General features: G+C 45.2%; 1 protein-coding gene across 1 annotated transcript in view; it reads left to right on the top strand.

Moving 5' to 3' along the window:
- Positions 1-14,081, top strand: part of LOC122563770 (cytosolic 5'-nucleotidase 1A-like) — a 37,142-nt gene that overhangs the window by 22,555 nt on the left and 506 nt on the right. The window contains exon 5 of the mRNA XM_043717987.1: positions 13,584-13,768. Coding sequence (XP_043573922.1) covers positions 13,584-13,768 — 185 coding nt within the window. The remainder of the gene's footprint in view (positions 1-13,583; positions 13,769-14,081) is intronic.

Raw genomic sequence — 14,081 nt, 5'->3', positions numbered from 1 at the left:
CTTTGTAATTGCTCTGTGGTACAGCATCTTACACAGTTCATGCTTGCATCAGCAATTTCAGTGTATTTCCAATTAAGCTAATCATATCACTGAATGATAAAAAGATAGACAGGCTTGAGGCCCACCCCTCAACCTTCATGATGTTATCCCAAACTTCTTATCTTCTTTCTTGAGGCTATTTACAATGATAAACATATTAAAGCTATGTTTGCCAGCTGTACTGTGTTAACTGCCAATTAATTTGATACTTGCCTATTATTTCAGGACCCTTAACATTCTTCATTACAAGAAACACAAAAGAATTAATTTTTGGTCAGTTCCAACAAAGTTACGTGGTTACACCTAATGTTAGAATTCTTTAGCTAACAAATGATGTCTTATTGTGTTTATTCACTCCTGATTCCAATGTCTGCTAAGATTGATTCCGCTCTGTAATGATATGGAGGCTGTTTTTACTGTCTGAAACTAGTTTGCATGTTTTTAGTGATTTTTTTTGTATGTACGTGGATCTCTAACTACTTCAAAATCTATATCTATGATTATCTGAAGAATCTTAACTAAAATCTAATCAGTGCCATAACGGATTGATTAAATAATTCAAGAGAAACAACTAATTTGCCTGAAATGTTCTTACCCAAGTAAGCAACAGCAGCTGCACCTTGATTATACAGAGCTACAATTGTTCTACTTGGGAAGGCTACATGAGGCAAATATTTGCCCAACTGCTCGAACTACTGTCAGCCATGTTCTACTGCATTAGCCACGGACAGCCATCGGTCATTTTGTACCACTCAGTCTTGGGCAACCCTAACACCCTTTTTATATTCTCCTCTGTCTCACCTCTCAGGGCGGCACGGTGGCACAGTGGTTAGCACTGCTGCCTCACAGCGCCAGAGACCCGGGTTCAATTCCCGCCTCAGGCGACTGACTGTGTGGAGTTTGCATGAATTGGCCATGCTAAATTGCCCGTAGTGTTAGATAAGGGGTAAATGTAGGGGTATGGGTGGGTTGCGCTTCAGCGGGTTGGTGTGGACCTGTTGGGCCGAAGGGCCTGTTTCCACACTGTAATGTAATCTAAAGGTGCCATACACTGGAATGTTAAGTTGCTAGTCCATCCCTTCACTCAACCACATTTCTGTGATGATTTGGAGATGCCAGTGTTAGACTGGGGGGGAACAAAGTCAGAATTCACATGACACTGTTCTCGATCTACCTCGCTGCAATGTTTCACCTCATTGCTGACAGGCCCCCTGCTGGTGTGAGGCTAACTTAGAGAACCAGTGGGAAATTATTCAACTTCCACTACCTCCAAGCCAAAACCAAAGTCATTCCAACTAATGTCATCAGGCTGCAGATGCTGGTGTATGTGCAATCTCCGAGAATGTACTCCAGACCATCATCAGCACCTTTTACAGAGGTATGTGAGAGAATGGGTCTCATTCTGAGCATCCACAAAAGGAATGTCGTCCACCAACCTGGCCTGCCTCCATTGTGAAGCAAACCCCTGATCATCAAAGTCTAAGGGGAAGCCTAACAGAACATTAACCATGCCCAATACCTCAGAAGTGTCCTGTCAGCCAAATCAGCTTTTGATGAAGAGATTCAGCACTGCCTCCAGTGTGATAGCACAGCTTTCAAATACCTGAGGAAAAGGATGTTTGAGAATAACAACATCAGATCTGACACCAAGATACTGGTTTACAGAGCTGTAGTAGTTCCAGCCCGTCTATATGCCTCTGAGATGTGGCCTGTCCACAGCAGACCTCTCAAGGCAGTGGAGGAGTACTACCAATGCTACCTGCTCAGCTCCTATGAATCTGCTGTGAAGGAAGTTCCATCAGTATCAGCATCCTTGACTAGGCCAACATCCTCAGCAGCAAGGCACTTGCAACCCTTGATCATCTGCAATGGCTTGGCACATCATCCACATGATCAACACAAGACTCCCCAAGCAGATGCAACTTTGAAATGGCAGGCGAGCCCCATGTGGACAAAAAAAGTGCTTCAGTTATAATCTCACGGTCTCACTGGGAAACCTTGGCACTCCCACAGACACTTGGGAATTACTGGTCCAAGGCTGTCCAAAGTGGAGGTAGAGTGACTGTGGCAGTGTATACTCACTGAAAAGTGATTATGGCTGTGTATAGGCATTGGAGAATGAATCTAGCTATGTATAAACATTGATGAGTGACTCTGATTCTGTAGACTCATGAGAGAGTGTAGCTGTGTGTCCTCATGGGTAAGTGACTTTAGTTATGTACTCGAGGCAGAGTGACTGTGGCTCTGTCATGTCTTTGGAGATTGCAGATTCTGGTGCTCTATGGATATTATAAAGTGACTGTAGCTGTGTATACTCATGGGAGAGTCACCATGGCTGCATGAACTCATGGGAGAAAGTCAAAAGTTGAACAAAACCACGTTATAGTTCAACAGAAATCATAAGCTTTTGGAGCGCTGCTCCTTCATCAGATGAAGTCACTTCAGCCAGAAATGCTTAACTCATCTCAAAGACGATTGTAATGAACAAATTTCTTCAGGAGCATGCTTTTCTCTCATTTCACTCCAAAGAGGATGATATCCCATCACTAGGTCACCTTTTACATGTCATTAACACTTATCCAGTTCCCTCAGCACCAGCTCGTGGAGTGAACAGAATGTCTGACACTCCTGATGCTATCTCTCAGCCAGGGTTCCCTAAATGGACCAGATTAACAGTCCAATCAGGGAATACATATTTTATGAAGTCCACATGGTCCACAATCACTGCACAAAATAAGGTAGTATTCCATCATTTAAATGGATTCAGAATCTGGATAGTTGAATGGATATTAAACAGGAGAGATTGACAAAAAGGTCCTACAATTCTGAGGCGAGCCAACCGGAACTACAGGCAACTTTTCGTGTCATAGTCATAGAGTCCTACAGTTGGAGCTAGGCTCTTCAGTCCAAATTGTCCATGCCAGCCAAAATGTCCGTACAGGCTAACCACATTTCTCTGCACTTGGCCCATATCCTTCTAAACCTTCCTTATCCATGCATTTGTCCAAATGCCTTTTAAATATTGTTAATGGACCTGCCTCATCCACTGGCAGCTCATTCCACATGCGTACTACTGAGTGTCGAAAAAAGTTGCCTCTCGGGTTCCCATTTATTCTTTCCCCTCTAATCTTAAACCACTGCCCTCTAGTCCTCAATTCCCCAACACTAGGAAAAAGACTGAGTGCACTCACCCTATCCATGCCTCTCATGATCTTATACACTTATATAAGATCCGCCCCTCAGTCTCCTACGCTCTAAAGAAAAATGTCCTAGCTTGTCCAACCTCTCCTTATAACTCAGACCCTTGTGTCCTGGCAATATTCTTGTAAAGTGCTGCCCAGTTTAACAACATTCTTCCTATAGCAAGGTGACCAAAACTGAACACTATACTCCAAGCGCAGCCTCAACAGTATCCCATACAACTGCAATATAACTTCTCGACTTCTATACTTCTGATGGGCAGCACGGTGGCCCAGTGGTTAGCACTGCTGCCTCGCAGCGCCAGAGACCCGGGTTCAATTCCCGACTCAGGCGACTGACTGTGTGGAGTTTGCACGTTCTCCCCGTGTCTGCGTGGGTTTCCTCCGGGTGCTCTGGTTTCCTCCCACAGTCCAAAGATGTGCAGGTCAGGTGAATTGGCCATGGTAAATTGCCCGTAGTGTTAGGTGTAGGGGAGTGGGTCTAGTTGGGTCACGCTTTGGGTGGGTCGGTGTGGACTTATTGGGCCGAAGGGCCTGTTTCCACGCTGTAAGTATCTATAGTAATCTATATACTCACTGCCCTGACTGATGAAGGCCTGTGTGTCAAAAGCCTTCTTCACTGCCCTGTCTACCTGTTACTCCACTTTCAGATAACTGTGCACCTGAACTCCAAAGTCTCTCTGTTCCACTACACTCTTTAAGATCCTACCATTCACCATGAAACTCCTACTTTGATTTGACTTTCCAAAATGCAAGACCTCACACTTATCTATATTAAACTCCATTTGCCATTTCTCGGTCCACTTCCCCAGCTGATCAAGGTGTTGTTGCAATTTCTGAGAATCTTCCTCACTGTCCATGATACCACCTATTTTAGAGTCATCTGCAAACTTACTAGTCATGCCTTGTACATTCTCATCGAAATCATTAATATAGATAACAAATAGCAGTGGGCCCAGTACTGACCCCTGACCTACCAAAGGGCCAACTGTGCATGCAATTTTCCAGCTCCACCTGGATTCCATGTGAATCAACCTTCCAGAGCATGTCTACTGTCCTGCCCTCAACAACCTTCCTGGTCACTTTTTCAAAGAACTTTAACTTGTGAGGCATGATCTCCCATGCACAAAGCCATGCTGACTGCTCCTAATCCAACTCTGTCTTTCCAAATACATGTATATCTTATATCTCAGAATCTTCTCAAGTAACGTACCTACTACAGATGTTAGGCTTGTTGTTCTATAGTTCCCAGGATTTTATTTGCAGCCCTTGAATAATGGCACACAACATTCACAAACCTCCAGTCTTCCGCGACCTTACCCGTGGCTAACAATGATGCAAAACCATCAGCCAGGGCACCCACAATTCCCTCTCCTGCCTCTTGCAGTGTTCTTGGATATATCTGGTCAGGACTAGGAGATTCATCCACCTTCACGCATTCTAATACATCCAACACCACCTCTACTGCGATATGGACTGTCCCCAAAATATGACCACTAAGTTCCCAAGCCTCCATGTCTTTCTCCACAGTAAACACAGAGGAGAAGTATTCATCAAGGACCTTGCTTATCTCCTGCTGTTCTACACATATGTGTCCAATTTGGTCCTTGAGGTGTCCTATTCTCTCTATAGTTATACTTTTTTCCTTTAATATACTTAAAGAACCTCTTTGGATTCACCCTAATCTTCTCAGCCAAGGCTATCTCGTGTCCCCTTTTCGTCCTCCTGATTGCCTTCTTTAGTAAATCCCCTATACACCTCCAGGGATTCCCTTGACCCCAACTGTCTATACTTGAGCCATATCTTTTTTTTCTGGTCAAAACCTCAATATCTCTTGTCATCCAGGGTTCCCTATTCCTGCCAACCTTGCCCTTCATCCTCAAAGGAACAGATAGACCTTTAACTCTAGCTATCTCACTTTTAAAGGCCCCTTACACCCATCAACCCTTGCGAGCTCCAGTCTAATTCCATCAAAATTCACCTTGCCCCAATTTAGAACATGAACCTGTTGATGGGTTTTGTCCCTCACCACAACTATATTTAAGTTAATAGAACTATGGTCACAGGTCCCAAAGTGCTTCCCTACTGTCACCCCAATCACCTGTCCTGCCCTATTTCCCAAGAGTAGGTCAAATTTTGCCCCTTTCTATATACTGCTTGAGGAAACTTTCCTGAAAACACAACAAATTCCACCCACCTCAGCCTTTAATGCTCTGTCAGTCCCCAGCTATGTTAGGAAAATTAAATTCCCCTATTATGACAAGCCTATCACTCCTGTAAGTCCCTCAGTCTCTCTGCATATTTGTACATCTATTTCCTGTTGACTATTTGGGGGCCTATCGTAAAACCCCAATAACATCACCATCCCCTTAGTCAGGCATAGATATAGGATAATGGAGTAGGGGAATGGATCTGGGTGGTTACTCTTCAGAGGACCACTTGTTGGGCCAAAGGGCCTGTATCCACACTTTAGGAATTCTAAATTATAGCCAACTCACGCATTCTTATTTCTTAGCTCCACCCCTGAAGTGTCACTGGATGATCCTTCAGTTACTTCATCTCTGACTACTGCTGTAATGCAACAATGCAATTCCCCCTCCCCTCTTTCCTCCACCTCTGTCCCGCCTTAAGCACTTATACCCTGGCACATTTAAACTGCTAGTCCTGTCCCTCCCTCAGCCATGTTTCTATAATGGCTATAATATCCCAGTCTCATGTACCTATCCGTGCCCTGAGTTCACTAGCTTTACCTGTCGGCTGTCTTGCATTAAAATAGATGCAATTTAATCTAACAGGCATTCCTTGCTCCCTGTCACATTCCAGCCTGAACTGTCTCTTCAATTCACTATTACAGCCTTCACTTGCCTACCTTCTTTTAAGGATCCCAGCCCACTGGCATTCTAGTTTTAACCATCCTTAGCAAAGCTGGATGCCAGGATGTTGGTCCCCCTCCAGTTCAGGTGTAACCCAGCCCTCTCGAACAGATTGATGAGAGAAGGGCTGTACATGTCATGTGCATGTACTTCAGAAAGGCATTTGATAAGGTTCTCCATGGTAGGCTGACGGAGAAAGTGAAGTCACATGGGGTCCAGGGTGTACTAGCTAGATGGATAGAGAACTGGCTGGACAACATGAGACAGAGAGTAGTAATGGAAAGGAGCTTCTCAAAATGGAGGACTGTGGCCAGTCGTGTTCCACAGAGATCTGTGTTGGGACTACTGTTGTTTGTGATGTACATAAATGATCTGGAGGAAGGTATGGGTGGTCTGATTAGCAAGTTTGCAGATGACACTAAGATTGGTGGAGTAGCAGATAGTGAAAGGGATTGTCCGAGAATTCAGCAGAATATAGATAGATTGGACAGTTGGGTGGAGAAATGGCAGATGGAGTTCAATCTAGGCACGTGTGAGGTGATGCATTTTGGAAGATCCAATTCAAGAGTGAACTATACGGTAATGGAAAAGCCCTGGGGAAAATTGATGTACAGAGAGATCTGGGTGTTCAGGTCCATTGTTCCCTGAAGATGGCAAGGTGGTCAAGAATGCATACAGCATGCTTTCTTCATTGGACGGAGTATTGAGTACAAGAGTTGGCAGGCCATGTTACAGTTGTATAGGACTTTGGTTCGGCCACATTTGGAAAACTGCCTACAGTTTTGGTCGCCACATTACCAAAAGGATATGGATGCTTTGGAGAGGGTGCAGAGGAGGTTCACCAGGGTGTTGCCTGGTATGGAGGGCGCTAGCTAGGAAGAGAAGTTGAGTAGATTTGGATTATTTTCATTAGAAAGACAGAGGTTGAGGCGGGGTACTTGGTTGACGCCTACAAAATCATGAAAGGTGGTAATCTCCAGATTACTTCCAGTGCCATTTGCTAGTGAGGGTAAGAACAGGAGGATATGGCAACTGAATGCAAAGAATAACAAAGAACAGGTTGAGTAGCAAGAAGCTTTATCCCAGAGTGGGAGTCTTAATTACCAGGGGTCACAAGTTCAAGGTGAGAGAGGAAACGTTTAAGGGAGATATGTGTGGAAAGTTCTTTACGTAGAGGGTGGTTAGTGGCTGAAATGTGTTGCTAGTGGATGTGGTAGAGGCAGGCACAATAGCGTCATTTAAGATGGGCAGGAAGCAGAGGGATACAGATCATTAGAAATCAGGCAGCAGGTTTAGATAGAGGAGCTGGATCGGCGCAGACTTGGAGGACTGAGGGGCCTGTTCCATTGCTGTAATTTTCTTTGTTCTTTGTTGTTCTTTGCTTTCAGTTGCTATATCCTTCTGTTCTTACCCTCACTCGCATAATTTGGAGATTACTACCATCGAGGTCCTGGTTATTAATGTTTTTCCTCGCTCTCTATAACTACTCCACAGGACCACATCCTTATTTCTACCTGTGTTGTTTGTGCACAATGACTTCTGGCTGTTCACCCTCCCCCTTTGAGAATGTTCTGCAGCCACTCCGAGACATCCTGGTCCCTGACACCCAGAAGGCAATACACCATCCTGGATTCTCATTTGCAGCCACAGAATCTCCTGTTTGTTCCGCTAACTATCGTGTCTCCTATCACTAAGGTCCTGTTTACCTTTATCCTTCCCCTCTGTGCCCATAGTAAATGAAAAATTAAAGGAGGTTTCATAAAGATTGTTCAGATTTGTAAAGTTTTGCTGAGGTTGCCATTTGCGGAGGGAATTATAACTTTTATAAAGAAATTCCATTTTCCTGTTAATAACTAAAAGAATGACACAATTATTTCACATTTCAACATGTTTACTGTAATGAATGACTAAAACACCACTATCTAAACATTATTTTGGTTGGTCATTGATACCTAAAACTACAAACTGGAATGCTGCTTTCTTATTCCTAGCTCAACACACATCACAGATAAACTTACCATTGTTGGGATGAAAGCTGTGGTTTTAAAGCATATCTTTTTTGAGACAGATTTTAAATGAAAAGAAGAGAGAAAAGAAGCTGACAACGCCAGCTGTTATGAAAATGAGACAACCTGAAAAGTAGAAAAACCTCTTGTTGAAACAAGATAAATGGAGACAGAATCAGCTGAGCTGAGTAATGTGGAACAAAGTGAAGAGCTTTAGAAAAGTACCAGCAAAACCACAACAGGGCAGATGGCTTTCTTCTGTCCTGAACAGAACAGTCATTGCTGAGGGTCTGGAATCGCATTTGGCCAGACCAGGTGAGGATGGCAGATTTACTTCCCTGAATGATGACATTTTCATGGTCATCAGTAGATTTTTAATTCCAGAATCTTTTCCATTGAATTCAAATTACACCATCTGTGATGATGGGATTTGAACCCATGTTCCCATAATATTGTCTGAGTTTCTGGACTAATAGTGTCGTGATAATACCCAAGGTCATTGCCTCCCCATGAGTGTGTGTATTCACAGACTTCATGGTCTGTGAATTTTTTTAAAAGTTGGTGAAGATGTAGTTGATCACTTTAAAGATTGTTTCAATCAGTGTTTCACTGAGAAAATTATAGCAATAATTTACATTTATATAGCACCTTTAACTTAATGTTCCAAGGTGTTGGCTGAACAGTCACTTTCAATGTTCATATACTGTATTCCTCTATCTGTATCATTTTACAAGGCTACAGTGGTGACAATGACATCTCAGTACTGTGACAGCGCTGCATTGATCACCGCCAGGTTCGTCCTGAGACCATCAGTTGCTGTGCCACATGTTGCTGCCATAGGCAATGGACAGCGTTATGAACACCACTGTTTTAAAAGAAGCCTGTCCAATAAATGCATTTGCTGACAGCTGCAGGGGTCTGATCCCACTCAAAGGAGAAGCAGTTGGAGGGATTTGAGAATACGGCTCAAGAGCAGGAGAAATTGGATAGCCCTTTCATAGGGTTGGGATGGGCATTGTGGTCTGAATGTTCTCCTGGTCTCTGGGATGCTATGATGAGTGTTTGACATGTGTTTCAGATTCTTCTAATGCCCAGCCTCCTCTCCAGCTGCTGCCTGTCTAACAATTGCTGTATCCATAGCCTGCTTTCAACAGTGCAGAAATACCACTGCCTCTATATAGCAACTCAAACACATTTACAGCTGCAGACAACTGTCAGGAAAGGTCATCGTCTCTCACAATTGGTGGAAAAAGACCATTTACCACAGACTGAGCTAAAAGGTACCTGTGCTACTCTGACAGAGGGAGTATCCCAGGGCAAAGGACAAGGCCCTATTTGCGCAGGAATCTCCTAACTCTCACAGCCCACCCCCTCACATTTTGTCACTTAGGGATTGTGGCAATTTTCGTGCCTCAGAAGAGGGGTGTCACACTGCGGAAAATATTTAGGAAACACTGCATGAGAAACTTCCCCAATCCGAATCTTCATAACCAGTGCCCAGGCCATACCCAAACCTCATCCACCCCTCACACTGACAAACACACAAAGCCTCATCCCCAGGGCTTACGCACAGCCCAGTACACAGTACCCCACCTTCAACCTTCACCCACTGACCAATACACATTACATTACCGGCAATCCTTACCCCCACTCCTTACCTATTGAGATGGGGAGGCAATGGCCTCAGGTATTATCACGAGATTATTAATGCAGAAACTCAGACAATATTCTGGGAACCTGGGTTCAAATCCCGTATCACAGATGGTGAAATTTGAATTCAGTGAAAAAGATTCTGGAATTAAAAATCTGTTGATGACCATAAAAATCATTCAGGGAAGTAAATCTACGATCCTCACCTGGTCTGGCCTACATGTGACCCCAGACCCACAGCAATGTGGTTGACTGTCGATGGGTATTAGGGGCAGACTCTCTGCTGGTTGGAGCCAACCTGACACATAGGAATATGGTCATGGTTGTTGGAGGTCAGTCATCTCAGCTCCAGGACATCTCTGCAGGAGTACCTCAGGGTAGTGTCCTCGGCCCAACCATCTTCAGCTGCTTTATCAATGTCCTTCCCTCCATGATCAGGTCAGATTTGGGAATGTTCGCCAGTGATTGCACAACGTTCAGCACCATTCGCGGCTGTTTAGGTACTAAAGCAGGCGAAAGTGAGGACTGCAGATGCTGGAGATCAGAGTCTAGATTAGAGTGGTGTTGGAAAAGCACAGCAAGTCAGGCAGCATCCGAGGACAGGAAAATTGACGCTTCAGGCAATTGCTCTTGCCTGCTCCTCGGATGCTGCCTGACCCGCTGTGCTTTTCCAGCACCACTCTGATCTAGATATTAAAGCAGTCTATGTTCAAGTACAACAAGATCTGGACAATTTGGTTTCAGATTCCAGCATCCGCTGTAATTTGCTTTTATTAAGATCTGGACAATACCCAGGCTTGAGATGACAAGTGACAAGTGACATTTGCGCCACCCAAATGCCAGGCTTTGACCATCACCAAGAAGAGCTGAAAATGTGTTGCTGGAACAGCGCAGCAGGTCAGGCAGCATCCAGGGAACAGGAGAATCGATGTTTCGGGCATAAGCCCTTCTTCATCGTTGATTCTCCTGTTCCCTGAATGCTGCCTGACCTGCTGCGCTTTTCCAGCAACACATTTTCAGCTCTGATCTCCAGCATCTGCAGACCTCACTTTCTCCATCACCAAGAAGAGACAATCTAACCACTTCCACTATTACCACCACTGAGTCTCTACTGTCAATATCCTTGGGATTATCATTAACCAGAAACTCAACTGGGCTCACCATGTAACACAGTGGCGACAAGAGCAGGTTAGAGACTAGGAATACTGCGGTGGGTAACTCATCTCTTGACTCCCCAAAGCCCGCCCACCATCTGCAAGGCACAAGTCAGGAGTGTGCTGGAATACTCCCCAATAGCCTGGATGTGTGCACTTCCAACAATACTCCAGAAGCTTGACACCATCCAGGTCAAAGCAGCCAATTGATTGGTACTACATCCACAAACATCCACCACCCACACTCAGTACTGGCAGTGTATACTATCCACAAGTTGAAAAGTGTGGTGCTGGAAAAGCACAGCAGGTCAAGCAGCATCTGAGGAGCAGGAGAATTGACATTTCAGGCATAAGACCTTCATTAGGAATGTGGGGGGAGGAGCGAGGAGGGGTAAAGGGGTTGAGAGATAAATAGGAAAGTGGGATGGGGGAAGGTAGCTGGGAAGGCGATAGGTAGATGCAGGTGGGGCAGGGGTGATTGAAATAGGTCAGGAGGAGGGTGGAATGGATGGGTGGGAAGGAAGATAGACAGGTAGGACAGTTCAAGAGGGCAGTGCCGAGTTGGTGGATTGGATCTAGGATAAGGTGGGGAGAGGGGAGATAAGGAAACTGTGAAGTCTATGTTGATGCTGTGTGGTTAGAGGGCCCCAAGGCAGAAGTTGAGGTGTTCTTCCTCCAGTCATCAGGTGGCTTGGATTTGGCAGTGGGGGAGGCCCAGGACTTGCATGTGCTTGGTGGAGTGGGAGGGGGAGTTGAAGTAGTCGGCCACAGGGCGGTGGGGTCGTTTGGTGCATGTGTCCCAGAGATGTTCGCTGAAACATTCCGCAAGTTGGCATCCTGTCTCCTCAGTGTAGAGGAGATCACATCAAGAGCAATGGACAGCGTAGATGAGGTAGAAAAAAGTGAGGACTGCAGATGCTGGAGATCAGAGGCAAAAAGTGTGGTGCTTGAAAAGCACAGCAGGTCAGGCAGAATCCAAGGAGCAGGAGGGTCAACATTTCGAGCATAAGCTCTTCATCAAAAATGTGGAGGTCCTATGCTCAAAATGTCCACTCTGCTGCTCCTCGGATGCTGCCTGACCAGCTGTGCTTTTGCAGTGCCACACTTTTTGACAGTTGATGAGGTGTTTGAGTGTGCAGGAAAATCTTTGCCAGATATGGAAGGATCCTTTAAGCCCTTGGATGGGGGGTGAGGGGGGAGGTGTGGGTGCAGGTTTTACACCTCTTGTGGTGGCAAAGGGAGGTGCTGGGAGTGGAGGGTGGGGTTGTGTGAACCTAATAAGGGAGTCATGGAGGGAATGGTCTTTGCAGAACGCAGATAGGATTGGGGAGAGAAATATATCTCTGGTAGTGGGGTCTGATTGTAGATTCCCCACAGTGTGGAAACAGGCCCTTCGGCCCAACAAGTCTGCACTGACCCTCCGAAGAGTAACCCACCCAGACCCATTTCCCTCAGACTAATGCACCTAACACTGGGCAATTTAGAATGGCCAATTCACCTGACCTGTACATCTTTGGACTGTGGGAGGAAACCGGAGCACCCGGACACAGGGTTAATGTGCAAACTCCACACAGTCAGTCGCCTAAGGCTGGAATCAAACCTGGGTCTCTGGCGCTGTGAGGCAGCAGTGCTAATCACTGAGCCACCATGCCCCATTTCTAGGTCCTCATCTACCTTTGTCTCTTTGTCAATGACTGGCATGTTATTTGTGTCCTCCACTGTGAAGACTTACACAAAATACCTGCTCAGTACCTCAGCTATTTCCTCATTTCCCATTATTAAATCCCCCTTCTCATCCTCTAAAGGACCAATATTTACCATAGCCACTCTTTTTCATTTTATATATTTGTAGAAATTGTTGCCAAGTCTTTAAATTCTGAGCTAGTTTACCCTCATAATCTATGTTACTTTAACTTATACCTTTTTTGTGGCTTTCTGTTGACTTTTAAAGTTTTCCTAATCTTCTGGTTTCCCCCTGGTCTTTGACACTTTGGATGCCTTATCTTTCAATTTGCTAGTCTCCCTTTTTCCCTAAAACATCCATGGCAGATTACTCCTACTCCTGCAGTCCATCCTTTTCACTGGCATATACTTTTGCTGAGCACTTTGAAAAGTTGGAGGTGGTGGAAGTGGCAGAGAGTAATGCGCTGTATCCGGATCTACAAGATCACTGAGGAATTTCATCCTCAGACAGCTTCATCCAAACCCACGACCAATCCCAACGAGAAGGACAAGGGCCGCAGATATATGGGAACACCACCACCTGCAAGTTCCCTCCAAGCCACTCAACATTCTGACTTGGACATATTACACCGGCATTCCTCTCTACTGTCTCTGGTGGGGAAGGCAACTAGGGACAGGCAATCAACGCTGGTCAGTCACTGATGCCCACATATCACAAATGAGAAAAAAAAACTGACCAGCACATAGTACCTCAGCCTTCCCTCATCCACCGACCAGAACACAGTACCTCACTCCCTCCCTCACCCACTGACCACAACACAGTACCTCACCCCCTCCCTCACCCACTGACCAGCACAGATTACTTCACCTCCACCCCTCACAGGACTGGCAGCACCCCTCACCCAGCCACATCACTCCTGGTTTTAATGATGTTTTGGTCACTCTCTGAGACACTGTCTGATGTTTCTTGCTCTCCAGGTATTGCTGCTGCAACAATCTTCAGTCCCAATAAAGATGTCAATATCTCTGAGAGACAGCTGAGGGTGGCTTTTGATGGAGATGCTGTGCTTTTCTCAGATGAATCTGAGCAGATTGTCAAAAAACATGGACTGGATAAATTCTTCGAGCATGAGCAGACGAATGAGAACAAGCCATTGGCGATGGTAAGATGTGCTGTAAATTAATGTCTAAACAAGATGGAAAATTATGTTGACAATGAAGTAGGACAGTAGAGTTCCTATACAGCGGGGCATTGACCAGAAAATCCGAAGCTAGGAAGTTGGACGGATTCCAGTAACCTGCTTATTTTACTGTTAGTCATTGATTCTCTCATAATACTGTTCATTCAGGGCAAATGAGTTTCATTAAATGCTGTACACTGGCTGCAAATATTGCACACTGCACATGGGCACTCTACCATGAACATGAGCTCTACATTGGGTGTGGACATTTCACACTGGACATGGGCTCTAAATT

Source organism: Chiloscyllium plagiosum, chromosome 27 (assembly GCF_004010195.1).
Source record: "Chiloscyllium plagiosum isolate BGI_BamShark_2017 chromosome 27, ASM401019v2, whole genome shotgun sequence".
NCBI classification, from domain to species: Eukaryota; Metazoa; Chordata; class Chondrichthyes; order Orectolobiformes; family Hemiscylliidae; genus Chiloscyllium; species Chiloscyllium plagiosum.
The sequence above is the reverse complement of the archived record's forward strand: the minus strand, read 5'-3'. Positions and strand labels throughout refer to the sequence as shown.